Here is a 15,545-nt window from a genome sequence, read left to right as displayed (position 1 = left end):
AAAAAAAAAAAGTTTTGACTTGTATGTTTTGACATGTTGGTCCTAAGTTGTCTAACAATCCTGGAGGTTTTTTTTTTTTAAATTTACATTTACATTTGAACATTTACAGTCTATGATCCAATCTATTATGTACATTAATGAATTTCAACTCTGCAGTGGTTGTCTTTCCTGAAAAACCAGTAGGTGTTTCTAAATATTGTGGTGGTAAATCAAGCAAGCATTTTAACTTGAAGCTCTATTTTCTGTGAATTGCTGTACAAGAATAAATGAGTCACACTAAGGTGGAGGCCGGGAGCAGAGGAGACCCACAGAGAGTCCTCCCTCTTTTTTTTTGTACACCAGTTTGAGTCGGTGTCTCCAATGCAAATACTCCACTGTTGTCAATGAGGCTTTTTGTTCCTTTGTAACGCATCCTCCTTGACGTACATCATACAGACTTGTTCTTGAAGGAATAATCAAGGATTTCTTTGTCCACATGAAAATATAAAACCCTTGAATTCACTGGACTTTTGGAGACTAGACATGCAGTCTACTGCTCATTCACATCCAAAGCTAATCAAAGAACACTGAGCAGAGCAATAGGGTGATTAACTAAAGGCTCGATCATGAGCCTTATGTCTTGTTCCACAAGCAAGAAGCCAGTCGGTTTGCTTCACTGCCACTGTTTGAACAGCTAAAGGAAAGAACTTTAAAACTTTCCATCTACATAACTCTGGGTGTGTCCGCTCAAATGCCATGGACAGTACTTTGGAGGAGGGCACAGCAAAACTGTCGCTGAGGATTGTTGAGCTGCAGTGACATCTCATAATCAAACCCAGAAAATATAGTCATGACAGGGACAGTTCAGAAAGTTACAGATGTCATAGAGTTATGTTAAAGAGCATCTTTGATGAGGAGCTCATTCTATGCAGAGAACTCCCAGCAGACTTTGCTTCTTATTCAGACAGCATATATGTATCCAAGCTAACATTAAACTGTGTGCTATGGGTGATGCAAAATTATGTTAATTACATAATGACCCTGTAATAGATAGATTTTGGCTATGTTGTATTTTCCAGAGCGCTGTTAGAATCATCAGAAACAGGTATCGTGGTTGTTTAGTTTTCGTTCCTTGCTGCCCCCTGTTGGTAATAATGAGTTCCGCCTACCTGACGAGAAGTGCCGGACTCTCGCGGGAGTAAGCACTGGGAAACGGCATTTTAATGATTAGTACGGAAAACTATGGGTACTACTATAACCATAATAATACTCACTATCAGGTTAATCTATAACAGTAGATGATGGTCTTATGAAAATTAAGGTCATTGATAATTTTTTTATATTACACAGGAATAGCGTGTCCTTGATAAAAATCATCTAAACCTGCAGTATTTCTGTAGGCTGGCTCTTTCATAGTCTTTCAGTAGCTCTAAATAAAATATGAGCAGGCAACACCACTTGATTTTAAGTGTGCACAATCTGAGAGGAATGATGCAATATTTCGTAGAGCTGGCCCTTTTATTTCAGTCAAGGTGAGTGTAACGTATAAAATATAGCTGGGCCCATGTCAAGCCAAAGCAGCGCTAAATATGAAGTGGAAACAGTAGCCTATTTGATTCAAAACAAACTTAAACCTAATTCATCCGAGGTGAGCTTCAAAACAACTTGTCCTTTTCTTTTATGTAAACTGCAATCCTTGAAAAATGAATCACAACAATTCTTTCATTTGCAATGGTTATGAAGACAATATGGTTATCTAGTAGCTTTACTGTCACAGAAAAACATATTAATTATGGAGTCACAGGAGTACTATAAAAAAAAGAATTAATCAGCCTAAAGTAAATAAAATAATACATACATGTGGAAATATAAAAACAACCAAGAGCATTTTCATTTTAACATTTATTTGTTCAATTATTTCTGTATATATATTTTTTAAATATATATAAATATATGCTGTTTACAATATACAATATATCTGCCATAGCAAAAAAAAAGGTCTGGTGTCTGGCCAGGTGTGAACACGGCCTACTTCCTTTGCATTAAAAAGTTCCTGGCAGGATTCATGTATGCAGGAATTGACTACTCAACCCACATGAAGCCAGTTGATTAACATATTGGCCCTTCAAATACTAGCAAAAGCAACAGAGAAAAATAAAGTTTATGTATGGGAAACACTGTGAGAATTATAAAAAATATTTTCAGTTCATTATGACACTGTGACAAATCAGGCTGTGGTAGACGACGTCAGTTGAGTAGGCAGGTCTGCAATGTGGTCCAGGACACTTTCACATACACACACGCTAAAAGAATATGGCTATATGCAGCCCAGACAATAATAATATATAATATTATATAATAATTAAACTTTTATATTTGGTTATTTGTCTTCGTATTTACACATGTATTTATTTCTCTTTATATTTACACATATTAATTTACTATTCTTTTATACCTCTTTATGTTTCCGCATTTATTATTCACAGATAATTAGTGCATAATACAGTTAAGAACACAAGAGTGCACAGATATCTAAGGCTGTTTCCCTTGACGGTCATCGAAACATTCCTTACCTTCCGAAAAAGCAGAATATAGCCGAAATATACATCCAATTCATTTGTAATGATCATGGGTGTATTATAAGACCAATACATCCATGCTAATGACCGAAATTAAATTAAATATAAAATATCGCGAGATGTATGACGTCAACCTTAGTGGTGAACGCGCAGTAGTTTCGACTGGAATCGGGAAACAACCTCTACCGACCTTCCTTTCATTCCCGTAATCCGTCTGCGTAGGGTGTGCTCCGGAGCTAGTCTCGGCACACATTTTATTATTATGAAACAAACCAAAAGCTAGAGCGCACACGCAGACATATTTTTATAAGAAAAATAAAAATCGGTGAAGCAGGATTTCATTTGCCAACCCACGCAACGCGAAGAAGACGCTGCCTTCGAAAAAGAACGAAAGACGGAACGAGAGGAACGTTAGCACGTTGAGCAGTTAGCGTCATTGTTGAAAGCGTGTGTGATTAACGTTAGTCAGTTATATTGTTAACCACACATTTCTCCCTTTAAGCGCTTTGTCATTCCAGTTACCATTGTAAATGAGAGCATTTGCGTCGTTTACTACCGGCAACTCAGCTTACTAACTGAAAGAGTGTGCGAGCCACATCGGTTAGGCCACGCTCCGACATTTTGCTAATCAAGCTAACTAGCCCACGTTGCTAACGGTTAAGATAGCTACTATTAAGTGTCTGCGCTCTCAATTTTTGTGAAGCTATCGGAGAGACCAAGAAAAAGAACCATTCCATATAGAGGGCTGATATTGGGTGACGGTTGTCGACAAAACATCGAGTTATTATAACCTTTCAGTTGGATTGTCTGTGAACACGCGTCGTCTGACATGAATCCCAGCGCGCCTAGCTACCCTATGGCCTCCCTATATGTGGGAGACCTGCATCCAGACGTTACCGAGGCCATGCTTTACGAAAAATTCAGCCCGGCTGGGCCCATTCTCTCCATCAGAGTGTGCAGAGACATGATCACCCGCCGATCCCTCGGATATGCCTATGTCAACTTCCAGCAGCCAGCTGATGGTAGGTTTATCCTAAAGTAATTAAGTAAGGACAGCTAACATGAGGGATGTGGCACCATCCTACTCCATTTTGACCATGGAGCATGCATGCCATATTATAGCATCTGTGTTTTAGATAGCACTATCGGGGGTTTTTGTCAGTATGTTCCTGTGACCTTATTTAATTATTTCAGTCATTTCAAGTTCTGAACATGTATTACACCTGTGATGAAGCTATTAACACGCCATGAAACATGATTTTATTTTTAACTTCTACAGATGTTATTGCATTGTGCCATATACTAACCAGACATGAACCCATTCTCATAAGTTTTGTCATCTGCTCACAGCTGAGCGAGCCCTGGACACCATGAATTTCGATGTGATTAAAGGCAGACCTCTCCGCATCATGTGGTCTCAGCGTGACCCCTCACTGAGGAAGAGTGGAGTGGGCAACATCTTCATCAAGAATTTGGATAAATCCATTGATAACAAGGCTCTCTATGACACCTTCTCTGCATTTGGAAACATCCTTTCCTGCAAGGTAGGCAAAGCAGCATTAATTTTGTCTGCCTTTGCTTTTTGTTTGAGTGCTTTACAGACCACTACTTTGCATGACTAAAGATTGCAGCTGGTTGAATCTGATTGTGCGGGTCTGTTTTGCAATGCATGATGTTTAGGAATTGTTTTTGACATGCTCAAATCTCCTTTTTCCAAGGTGGTTTGTGATGAAAATGGTTCAAAGGGTTACGGCTTTGTACACTTTGAGACCCACGAGGCTGCTGAGCGGGCCATTGAGAAAATGAATGGCATGTTGCTCAATGACAGAAAAGTGTAAGTGCAGCTACAATTACACTCATTTAAATCAGTGTTTGGGGGTGTCTGATTAACATGAATTTTACATCTAATCAAAGTTTTGTGTTCATCTGCATCTTGTCTACAAACTCGCTTGACAATCATGTCAAATGTACCATTGGTGTTCTTACAACCTAGTTATGAATATCAAACCTTGCCAACTTTGTTCACCTGTAGAATATTCCAATATGCTCCATAAAGTTGCCAAAGCTCACATTACCACCGCAGGGTCTGCATTTAACTCAAAATGCATTCTTTAAATAATAAAATTTTTGCTGTTCAGGGTTAAGTGGTGCTATTAAAGTCTTAACACAGTGCAGGTGTAAAAAGCCAAGTGTGTCCTCCATTGCAGCTAGTGGTGGATAACACTTTTTTAAGTAAAATACATTTTCTCTATCGGAATAATAAGGTTTGAAGAGGAAAATAAAGAAATGCATTAGAGTGATATCCCTGAACAGCTTTGGGCAACATCTCAGGGCTGTCCATTGATAATTCAGCAAAAGCTACTTGAATAGTAGAATAGTATGGTAATTTAGGAGGCAAGGAAATAAGTTCAAAGTTTTGTCACAGCACGTGATTCTTTATTTTTTTTAATTTTTCACATCATTTAACCAACAGATTTGTTGGACGCTTTAAATCGCGTAAAGAGAGGGAGGCTGAGCTTGGAGCACGTGCCAGAGAGTTTACCAACGTTTACATCAAGAACTTTGGGGAGGACATGGATGATGAGAAGCTGAAGGAGTTGTTTGGCAAATATGGTAAGTTGATGAGATTTCAAAGACTACAGGTTCACAATTAAGCATGTTACCAGTGTAGTTTGGCCTGTTAAATGTGTTGATAAGCTATTTATATTTTGTAGGTCCTGCACTCAGTATCCGGGTTATGACTGATGATAGCGGCAAATCCAAGGGATTTGGCTTTGTGAGCTTTGAGAGACATGAAGATGCACAGAAGGTCAGGATCAACTCCTCGTTCTTTTCTTTGGGGACATTGCCTCCTTCATATGTTTCTAAATCTTTGGAAAACATCCACTTAATTCCCAATATACCTCTGCTGTTCTTGAATCAATAGAAACACAGCTTCTGTTTTAGCTTGTTTCAGTGGATTTCTGCTTGTTTCATTGCAGGCTGTAGATGACATGAATGGTAAAGAACTGAATGGCAGGCAAGTGTATGTGGGCCGCGCACAGAAGAAAGGGGAGCGCCAGAACGAGCTCAAGCGCAAATTTGAGCAGATGAAACAAGATCGTATGACCAGATACCAGGTATGTTGGTCCTCAATTCTTTCAGAGGAGTTTCATTCAGTACATGATAAAATAAGGCGTTTTTTTTAGGAGGCATATCTGTCTAATACAAACTAACCCTAACAAATGGTTCAAATACACACATTTTGCTGCCATCCAAAACCTCTTATGGGTTAGTCCGTCTCGAGATAGAGGTGTGGTTGTCTATACAAGACTAAGAGTTGATTTGACTTATTCATGAGATTACATTCTCACGATCTATTTTCACATACTAGGGTGTCAACCTGTACGTGAAAAACCTGGATGATGGCCTTGATGACGAGCGTCTGCGTAAAGAATTCTCTCCATTTGGAACCATAACAAGTGCTAAGGTAAAGATTTTAGCACTTGTTTTGTAAGGTTGAAATGTTTCAGCACTTGCTTAAAAATTGAGTGTCTTATCACCATAAAAATCACCTGAAAATAAAACCTAAAATGTCAATATACATGCTAATCAGTTTCTCCTCTGACAGGTGATGATGGAGGGTGGCCGGAGCAAAGGCTTTGGCTTTGTGTGCTTCTCTTCCCCAGAAGAGGCCACTAAAGCTGTAACAGAGATGAATGGGCGTATTGTTGCTACAAAGCCACTGTATGTGGCCCTGGCTCAGCGCAAGGAGGAGCGTCAGGCCCATCTAACAAACCAGTACATGCAGAGGATGGCCACTGTCCGCGCTGTGCCCAACCCTGTCCTCAACCCTTACCAGCCTGCACCACCCTCAGGCTATTTCATGGCGGCTATACCTCAGGTAAGTCAGCCAATTTGCTGAGTATACATGACAAAAAAACCTATCATATTTTATGATATGTTGGTTGTAGGGAAGTGGATAATAGGAAAATAATGCTTCAGTTCCTTTGCAGTAAGAATATGATAAATATTTTTGCCTCCGTCCTTCCCAGGCCCAGAACCGTGCTGCATATTACTCCACCAACCAGCTGGCGCAACTCCGCCCAGGTCCCCGTTGGGCCACTCAAGGAGTGCGTCCTCAGCGTAAGTAGCCACATTTGTATAGCTCTTGAAATCTTGATCCTGCCTGTTGGTATTAATTATTGTTTTGCATTTTCATTAAAATACTCTTGTCTCCAGATCATTTATTTCTGCTGCTGTCATAATACAACATAGATTCGAGTTGGAAGGGTTTTGTTTAACTGTAAAAGTGCGTACGTTGCATCAGCACATTTATCACATTAAGTAAAAAGACTTATTGATTTCATGATTTATCAGCTTTATGTAGCCTACAGCTTCATGTATCGGAGAGATAAAGAAGCATATTGTTTTACTTCCACTTAATACCCACATGTCATGTTGCTGTACTCTGCATGCTCATGTCCCAATGTAATACTTGAAAACTTGAAATACTCGATACATTTAAACATACGCACCCAGTGTATATCAAGGTTAAATAATACCTTAACTTCCTGGCACTAATTCCATGTGATTATGTAGCGTTTCATGCTATTATTATTGGGATGCTAAGTGATACTGTAAATGAATGGATAACTCGCTTCCTCTTGTAACATTGAAAGAACTTAATTGTAACAACTTTATTATGGATCTCCATTTTTTTCCCCCCTCTTCCCTTAGACTTCCAAAACATGCCCAGTGCTATGCGCCCATCAGCTCCCAGGCCCCAGACCTTCAACACCATCCGCCCCACCACCACCACAAATACCCAGGTCCCACGGATGATGGCTTCCCAGCGTATGCGTATGTGTTTCAGTTTTCACAGACAGAAGAATCTGCTATGTTTTGTTCCTGTGTTACTTTGTTTTTGTCTCTAGATGTGCTTTTGATAACGTGCCTTTTTGTCCCTCCTCACCTCAGCCACCCAGGCTCTCAGCCAGCGCCCTACCAGTGCTTCAGCCGCTGCTGCCCCAGTGCGTGCCATGCCCCAGTACAAATATGCTGCCGGTGTGCGCAACCCCCAGCAGCACATGGCCTCCCAGCCACAGGTCACCATGCAGCAGGTAAGAATCTCATTGACTTTTTAAGGCATTGAAAAATATAAGAACACGATTTCATTCCTAAACATGGTTGTTGTATATTATTTTCAAATTCTCTGGTCCTAATTTAATAAATGTGCTTTTGACTATACTCTGTGATTCCTGACAGCAACATTTGAACCAGCTATATTTCTGTTTATAGTGCATAGTATATGTGTATTTAGTGCTAACAGTGAGGCAGACTGAAGCTGGGCTAGACTTTATAATTATTGCATTAAAATGCTTGTGTGAAGTTAAAAGCTATATTGTATGACAAATCAGTGAGCACAGGATGGTATTGGATTGCATTAATTCTGATCTCTAAAGTAATGGCCATTGTTCTCTAGAACCTGCCAAAGTTATATCTAACTAAATTCAAAAACAACTGTGAACCTGAGAATATTTAGATTGTGAATGACAAAACTCATATCTTTTTCCCATCTTTAGCCTGCTGTCCATGTCCAAGGACAGGAGCCCCTGACTGCCTCCATGCTGGCTGCCGCCCCCCCTCAGGAACAGAAGCAGATGCTGGGTTAGTACTTCAACTGCTCTGACTTAGGAGGATCTAACATGTAATGAAGTCTTTTAGGAAACCAATAGAAAAATATTTGACATCTTAGGTGTGGTTTCTTGACATTGAACTCAGTGGTTTTTAAAATGGTTAACTGTTCTTCCTCAGGTGAGCGTCTGTTCCCCCTGATCCAGAACATGCACCCCAGCCTCGCAGGCAAGATCACGGGTATGCTACTGGAGATCGACAACTCAGAGCTTCTTCACATGCTTGAGTCACCTGAGTCACTGCGCTCAAAGGTCAGTTAATGGCTAATCTGTTAGATATATCTCTGTGTATGCCTGTTGGCTGACAGTATTTTCTCATTTGAATTTGCTCATCATTAAAAAAAAAAAAAAAAAAAGTGTTCCTTTTTAGATTAGTAGTTCTCTAACTGGGGGCAGAAAGGCATAACAGGGGGTTGTGGATGCCAAGGGAAAAAATTCAACATAGATCCTTTTTCATTAGTTGCTTCCCCTATCATTGTTGAGGATTTATTAAAAAATTGTGTGTGTTTGCTCCTTATGCAGTGAGAAATGAAGTATTTTGTTGTTTCAGGTGGATGAGGCTGTTGCTGTGCTTCAGGCCCACCAGGCCAAGGAGGCTGCTCAGAAGTCCACCACCCCTGCTGGTGTTCCCAGTGTCTAAGGTGAGGGTGTGGGAAGGGTTTTATTCTCATGATATAAGTTGTAGATAACATGGATGAAAGGATATCATAAGTTAATGAACAACAGTGTAATCTTTGATGTGCTTATTTTTTTGTTACAGATTGAGCATTTTGAAACCTGCTTCACCGATGGAAAAAGAGAAAAAAAAAAAAATTAAACATTGAAAAACCTAAAACTCTGAAAACATCGCAAAATGATAAATTATTTCTTAAAAAAAGAAAAACAATTGAATCTGCCAGGTCTAGGGATGGTTTGACTAGACCTTGATCATAAACAAAAATTTGTTGAAAAAAATAGAAAAATAGATAAAAATCGAAATTATACATTTGAATGCATTCCTCTGTTTTATGTCATTTTACTGTGTCAGTGCTCAGAGTATCAGCCATGTTCAGGAAGGTGGTAGCTGAGCGTTTTGAAAGGTGATTTGTATCGTAAACTACTGGCTGTAATAAATTCTCATTCAAAATATATGCTTCTGTTTCATGACTGAATGATAATTGTCTCCATGAAATTCTATTCTTAAATACAGTAATATTAGTTCACAGAATATTTATACCTGTTTGATTATTGTATGTGTCTTTACAGGACACTATCAAATTTATGTAATTCAGCTGTGCTAATTGGTCAGATGTTTTTGTCTCGATGTGTTGCAGTGTCAAGTCAGTATTCATGTATTGGTCATATCTTGAAGCATGATGGTCTGTGGTCTACACAGATGATAATCACAGAACAGTTGTCCTCCACCAGGTGTCAGTATCATTTGGTGAGGGTTAATCCTTAACAATCAGAGCACTGGGACCTTGTACAAAGTTTTGTTACTGACTGTTTGAAGTTGTAGAGCAAACGGCAGCACATCTTTCAGGAATACAGTAACTGATGTTTGTTACATTAGTGAGATGTTGACCTGAATGTGCAGTATTTTGTCCTAAAACCTAAAAATACTAGAGTAGAATCTTAAAAATATACTTTTTTACAGCACTAATTTTTAAAGGGGGGGGGGGTGTGCTACTTTATTCAAATAGAAAAACACAGGAAATAAGTTGTGGTAGACAGGACAGATGGCACGGGTTGAAAGTATGTTCAACTGAGGTTAGAGCATTAGAAATCAATTTTAGGTTGAAATGCATGGTTGTATCAGACTTCCAATGCTTACTTACTGACTAAATTATATCATTAGACAGAAAAGCCCATTTAATATATCACCACAATGTCCAACTCCATATGGTTCTTCCAGTGTCTGACACAAATAGGACTCAAGCTGAGCTCTTGTTTAAGCTGAACCACACTGAATATATTTCAAAATCTGAAACAGTACATGGCTGACCCAAAACAACTTTCCACAGGGATATCATGGGATTATCCAGATTTGATTCCAGTGTTGTTTGTTCATATCAGTTTATGCTTCAAAGAGAGTGGATTTCGAGTAAATAAAATTTCATCTCCACAATTTCATGGGTTCATATAAAACACCATTAATACTGTATGTGCTTTGTGTTCTGAAATGAGCCTTTATGCTGATTCTCATGCTTTTTCATTTGCTTTTGTGTAGCCTGGTTGTAAAGCCCTGCTAGTCAAGATGTAACAACCCAGCTCTACTAGGGGGGAAAGGGAAGCAATATAAAACTGGATAAAATTTGGTATGAACAATGTTACTTGTTGCGCTGAATATCTTTTGGAGGAATGGTGTTCATCTCTCCAGTAGAGTTCGGAGACTAGAACGCCTTTGGGATGTGGCAGGGAATGTGCAGCTGACAAATGCAGAAATCATGTGATACAATAATGTCAACATGGAGTAGAATCTCAAAGGAAAGTTTCCAACATCTTTGGATGTATGTATTTTGAGGAATCCATGCCACAAAGAACTGAGGTTTTGAGAGCAAAGGGAGGCCATATTAATATGATGTCATAAAAGGCTCAGGGAGTGTATATATTCATGTAATGTAAGGAACATCATTTCTGAGCATGGCTGATTATTTAGCCTGATAGATGATTTTTATGGTTGTTTATCCAGTCTCTATGGACAGAAACGATTGAAGCCCTTAGGCTTGAAGATGACATCAGACATCAAGATGCCCTTGATCTTTTTTTTTTTTTTTTTTTTTTTTTAATTTTTCTAAATAGAATTTAAAAAAAATATAATTAGAAACCACATAGAAAATAAATGACAAACACAGGAAAGATTGTGGAAGATAAGTTCCATTCCCTTGATATTAAATTATTATTAATAATATTATTATTATTATTATTAATAAGCTGTTTTACAGGTGGCATATCAGCTCTCTTGTAAAGACGTGACAGAAATAAAATAAAAAAAACTGGATCATTTGGCAGAGGCCTATGAATCTATAGTCAAAATCTCGCGATGCGATTTGAATTCCTGAGCTAGAACGAGAACAGTGAACAACAGAGCAAGCTCCATACAAGCTGTTGTCGTTCGAAACGGAACGGATAGGTGGGACCTAAGACAGAGGAAAATAAGTGCCAGTATCAGTGGGGACGTAATTCACGGCACTGCAGTGGGACAGCTGAGTACTCAACTTAAAATCGCATTTGGAAAGCAGAACCATTCCTTTCTTCTTTGTTACTGTCTCCGGAAGAAGTGTCACTAGCAACAGACGGTACGTTCTCATCGTTTCTAGCTAACCTTGCTAACCAGCTGCTAACGCTCGCTGTTTAGTAGTTAGCTGGCTGGCATTTTGGATACTTTTATAAGGCATGACAGACCTATGGAAAATTTCAACTGTTCCATAACTAGCTGTATTTTGCTACCGTCATGTGTCCTATTTTCTGTTTGGACGTGTACCAGATGGTGATCATTTGTGAGGTAACGTGAAGCGTATTAAACACAATTAACTACGTCGCTAACCTAGCTACATATTTTAACGTTATTGAGAAGTCGAAGTCAAGTAACCGTACAAAACGTAACGGTTGGCATTATCATAACGTTTAAAATCATAACAAATGCCTACAAATATATGATTTGCTAGACTGTAGTTTGCAGCCATTTAAAGACGTTGAGTTGTCTTTGACCAACGTCAAGTACTTCAGCAGTGCGTTCAACTTGGGCAGCAGGGCTGGTTTGCTAATGACTGCCATGACACGATAAAAACAGCAAGCAGAAAGAGAAAAAGTTGTGATTTCAGAGGGTTTTGTAACGTTACGTATGTTACACACAATGTGAAACAGGAACGTGTCAGTGATAGATTTGAGAAATGTTTGAGGTAGGTAGCTTGTTGCTTAATGTGTCTCCCTATTTTTGTGAAAAATATGAGAAATTGTTAAGAGTTTGTTGCATAATTAATTCTTCTATATTGTTAGGTTTGTTAGGAGTTATACAGACTACATTGTCACGACTTGTGATTCTTCTTTTACCTGCCAATCGAAAATAAGAATGTAGACTTGCAACTGCTCACTTTAAATAAAAATAACACATAATACAAATATGGATATGCAACTTGGACATATTACTTGCAATAAGCATATGAATTAGTAACCGATAACAGCAAATCTTAGGTAGCAGAAGGACTACCATGGGCCTTGGGTTAACCTGATCAGCCTTATGATACATCTTAAAAATAGGACTTGTATGTTTGTATGCCAGGCAATTACTTTACATATGAAGTTGACATGATTTTGCCATTAATCAGTCCTTACCTAAATCTGGAATCCATGTTAGAGCTCCTCTTATTCAGTATTCAGGTGAACTATTACTATAAATGTCTCCCTCAGCTACCTTTACTAAATAAGTTCATAATCCTGGCTAAGTCTTTCATTATACAATGGTGACTGAGTATGTTTACAAGTAAGGTATTGTTTGATAGACTTTAGTTGCAGTCTTTCTGGGCACATTTGTATAGTATTGTACACATCACATGCTTGAGTTTCCATTAGGCCATAATTGACTATACCAAGTTGGTTAAGTCACTGTGACCTGTGTTATTGTACTAAATGTATACACTGTACAGAAGAGAAGAAATTGTGTCTTACTTCCCCAGCTGCCTGCCTGTGTAGTTGTCCTGCTTGTCTTATCATCCTTGGCTGAAGAAAGACTGAACACTTGGCTCATATGTTTTGACACACACTGTAGTTGCCCTGGCATTGTCATTTGCTTGTGTTGGGAAGGCAGCATATCAAAAATCTGTATGGATTATGCAGCCAAAAGATGTCATTAGTCTGGGTTCTCTTTATTGTGAGGACCAAAGCTTAGTCTAGAATACTGTTGTTAAGAAATTAGCCATAGTTTATTTTATTTCCCTCTTATTCATTTAACCAAGGATGTAAAGTTTTGCTGTTGTTAGGAAAAGGGGCCTTTTGAACACACACACACACATCTCTACTGTTGGGCCTTAGAACTGACATTGTCATCACAATAATATTTATTTAATGAAAAGCTAAATTAATGGATATAGTTTATTAAAATGTCTGTTACAAGTACATAACCGAAATTCAGTAATAAGTACTTGGTTTTGTAATGCCAAACCAATGATGTGTACATATGTTTGCTCATCAAAAAAGTCACCATCTTGAATTGAATTTAAACTTGTTTGATTTATTTTCTCCATATTGTCTGAACTGGCTACCATCTTATTCACTGATTCACTTTGCAATCTCTGTGATGTTCCCTAATACATAGTGTGTAATGTCTAATGCTCTATTTACACTACAAAGTGGCAGACAAATTGCAAGTGGAAAGAGGTTGAGGCAACACAAACACACTAAAACGCAAAACTTCTGCTATGTTTACGCTTGGCGTCCACACTACTCTGGAGTATTTCAAGCTCATAAAAGGGAGACTTTGGAAAACGCTGCAGGCCATGTTTTAGTTCAAAAACTCCATGTTTGCGTTTTAGTGTGGATAGGCAGAAATTGAGACTTGGAAACAATGACACAGACACCTATGTTCGCTTCCTGATTTGGTCTTATCAGTCATTACAAATACTTCCCTGATTCGTTACATTCTTATCATGTGACCTTTTTGCTGACGAAAACAAATTACATCAGCCTTGATTACCAGTAGTAAATGCAACATGGATACTGAATTACAAGCGTTGCTGACGTTGTTGTCTTTGCTAGCAGCTGTTGTGCATTTAAAATCTACATTTTATAAAGCTAAGAAATATGTGGTCTTACTCTTTGCCATTGCTGTTCCTCGTCCCTCGTCAAAGTATTTTCTGGAACTGAGCAACTGACTGCAGAGTGGACAATCTGCTTCCTGTTTACGCTGGCACGTGCATGTCCAGTGTACGTAAATGTTCATGTGATATGTGTTTTCAGGTGTGTCGTTATGGATGGAGATTATTTCTGATACGAAGCTAAAACACTCAGACAGAGATCGTTTTCTTTTTAAAACACTGTTTTAAAATGAGAACATAGTGTGTATGAGGGCTAACATAATTTCCTTCTATATGCCATATACTTAACCAAGAAATGATATATTATTTCATAATTTAGGAAAAGAATTGTAGAAAATTATTGCCAGTGCTTAATGGCTCAATTGTACAGATTTTTAATGGGACTCCCAACATTCATTTATGTGGATGAGACCACATGTATTATCATTTATGATGGCTAGAGGCAGCCCTCTAGAGTCATCGGTGTTTGGATGTCAGTGGCCGCTTTAGGCTTAACAGCATGTTTTCCAGACCTGTGTGTTCTGAGAAAGAAAGGTCATTAGCCCAGCATGCCAACCTGGCAACCTGGCCTCTGTTCTCTGAGTGTGTTTTTGTCAGGACCTGTGTGACATCCCTGTCTTGCTCTATGGTAAACACAGATTCAAGGCTAGGTGGTGGTGTTCTGGCCAACACATCAGGGTGCTGTCCCTGATTATGACACATTTATGCATCGTGTATGAAAAGGCACATATGTTATTGTGCTTAACTTCATATACATTTTTGATGCATTCAAATAGGATGGCAATTTGATTGATCTGACCAACTCCTTAGGTAGTTGGTATTGTGTCAAGTGTTCATAGATCTTGTCTAGCAAAAAACAGAATATCATATCTGAACTCCTCACAAAAAGGAAGACATCTTGAAGGCAAGGCAGAAGTAATTAGTACATTGAGAGGGCTTCTTTCATGAACTTTCATTTGCTGCTCATTACCTTTGCTACACATAATGAGCATTGGCAATTAATAGTAATAGTATTTGTGAAATAACAGGCACATTTGAGCCAGAAGTTTCTTGCAGATTTTAATCAGCTGTAGCTTGCTAGCACAATATATGCTACCCCTGAGTGTGTGTGGTAGACATAATGATTGTATCTGATATGTTTGAAAGTGATATCTACAGGTCCCAGACAAAAAGTAAGCATCATCTCCAGTACATGATCCATGTAGAACACATGGAAACAAGCTAGTTCGCCTTAGTATATACAGTATTATCAGAGTGTTATTTTTCTCAAACATAACCCTACATACTAACGATAAAATTCGTGCTTATTTGTTAGTATGGCATTTTAAAACATGTTTCACTTTTACAAGGGAAAAGACTGAGGATACAGACTAAACTTCCCAAAATCCAATACAGAGCATGAGAAAGCTACTAATGTTACCCTGAGGTCTGATATAGGGGGCTGGTTACCACATAGTGGATGTGCCAGTTGTGAAGCAAGCTTTTTATAATGTAATCCATAACTCCATACAAGATTGCAG

The 15,545-nt window shown here is 38.6% G+C and overlaps 1 protein-coding gene across 1 annotated transcript; it reads left to right on the top strand.

The window, feature by feature from the left end:
- Positions 1 to 2,742: 2,742 nt before the first annotated feature.
- LOC130172030 (polyadenylate-binding protein 1A) lies at positions 2,743 to 9,361 on the top strand. Its single transcript, XM_056380432.1, has 15 exons — positions 2,743 to 3,580; positions 3,909 to 4,102; positions 4,277 to 4,392; positions 5,032 to 5,171; positions 5,273 to 5,367; positions 5,540 to 5,677; positions 5,932 to 6,027; positions 6,169 to 6,441; positions 6,593 to 6,683; positions 7,278 to 7,400; positions 7,518 to 7,660; positions 8,123 to 8,207; positions 8,355 to 8,485; positions 8,784 to 8,874; positions 8,994 to 9,361. Exons 1-14 carry the CDS (start codon positions 3,388 to 3,390, stop codon positions 8,871 to 8,873), a joined length of 1,908 nt encoding a protein of 635 aa, XP_056236407.1. The 5' UTR covers positions 2,743 to 3,387; the 3' UTR covers position 8,874; positions 8,994 to 9,361.
- The last annotated feature ends 6,184 nt before the right edge of the window (positions 9,362 to 15,545 follow it).

The sequence above is a fragment of the Seriola aureovittata genome, chromosome 7 (genome assembly GCF_021018895.1).
Source record: "Seriola aureovittata isolate HTS-2021-v1 ecotype China chromosome 7, ASM2101889v1, whole genome shotgun sequence".
In the NCBI taxonomy this organism is placed as follows: domain Eukaryota; kingdom Metazoa; phylum Chordata; class Actinopteri; order Carangiformes; family Carangidae; genus Seriola; species Seriola aureovittata.
This window is presented reverse-complemented; position numbering and strand designations above follow the sequence as displayed.

Coding starts and splice junctions, on each gene's coding strand:
- LOC130172030 (XM_056380432.1), top strand. CDS start 3,388: ATGAATCCCAGCGCGCCTAGCTACCCTATGGCCTCCCTATATGTGGGA. Junction 5,368..5,539: donor GACATGAAGATGCACAGAAG/GTCAGGATCAAC, acceptor GTTTCATTGCAG/GCTGTAGATGACATGAATGG. Junction 7,401..7,517: donor GATGGCTTCCCAGCGTATGC/GTATGTGTTTCA, acceptor TCCTCACCTCAG/CCACCCAGGCTCTCAGCCAG.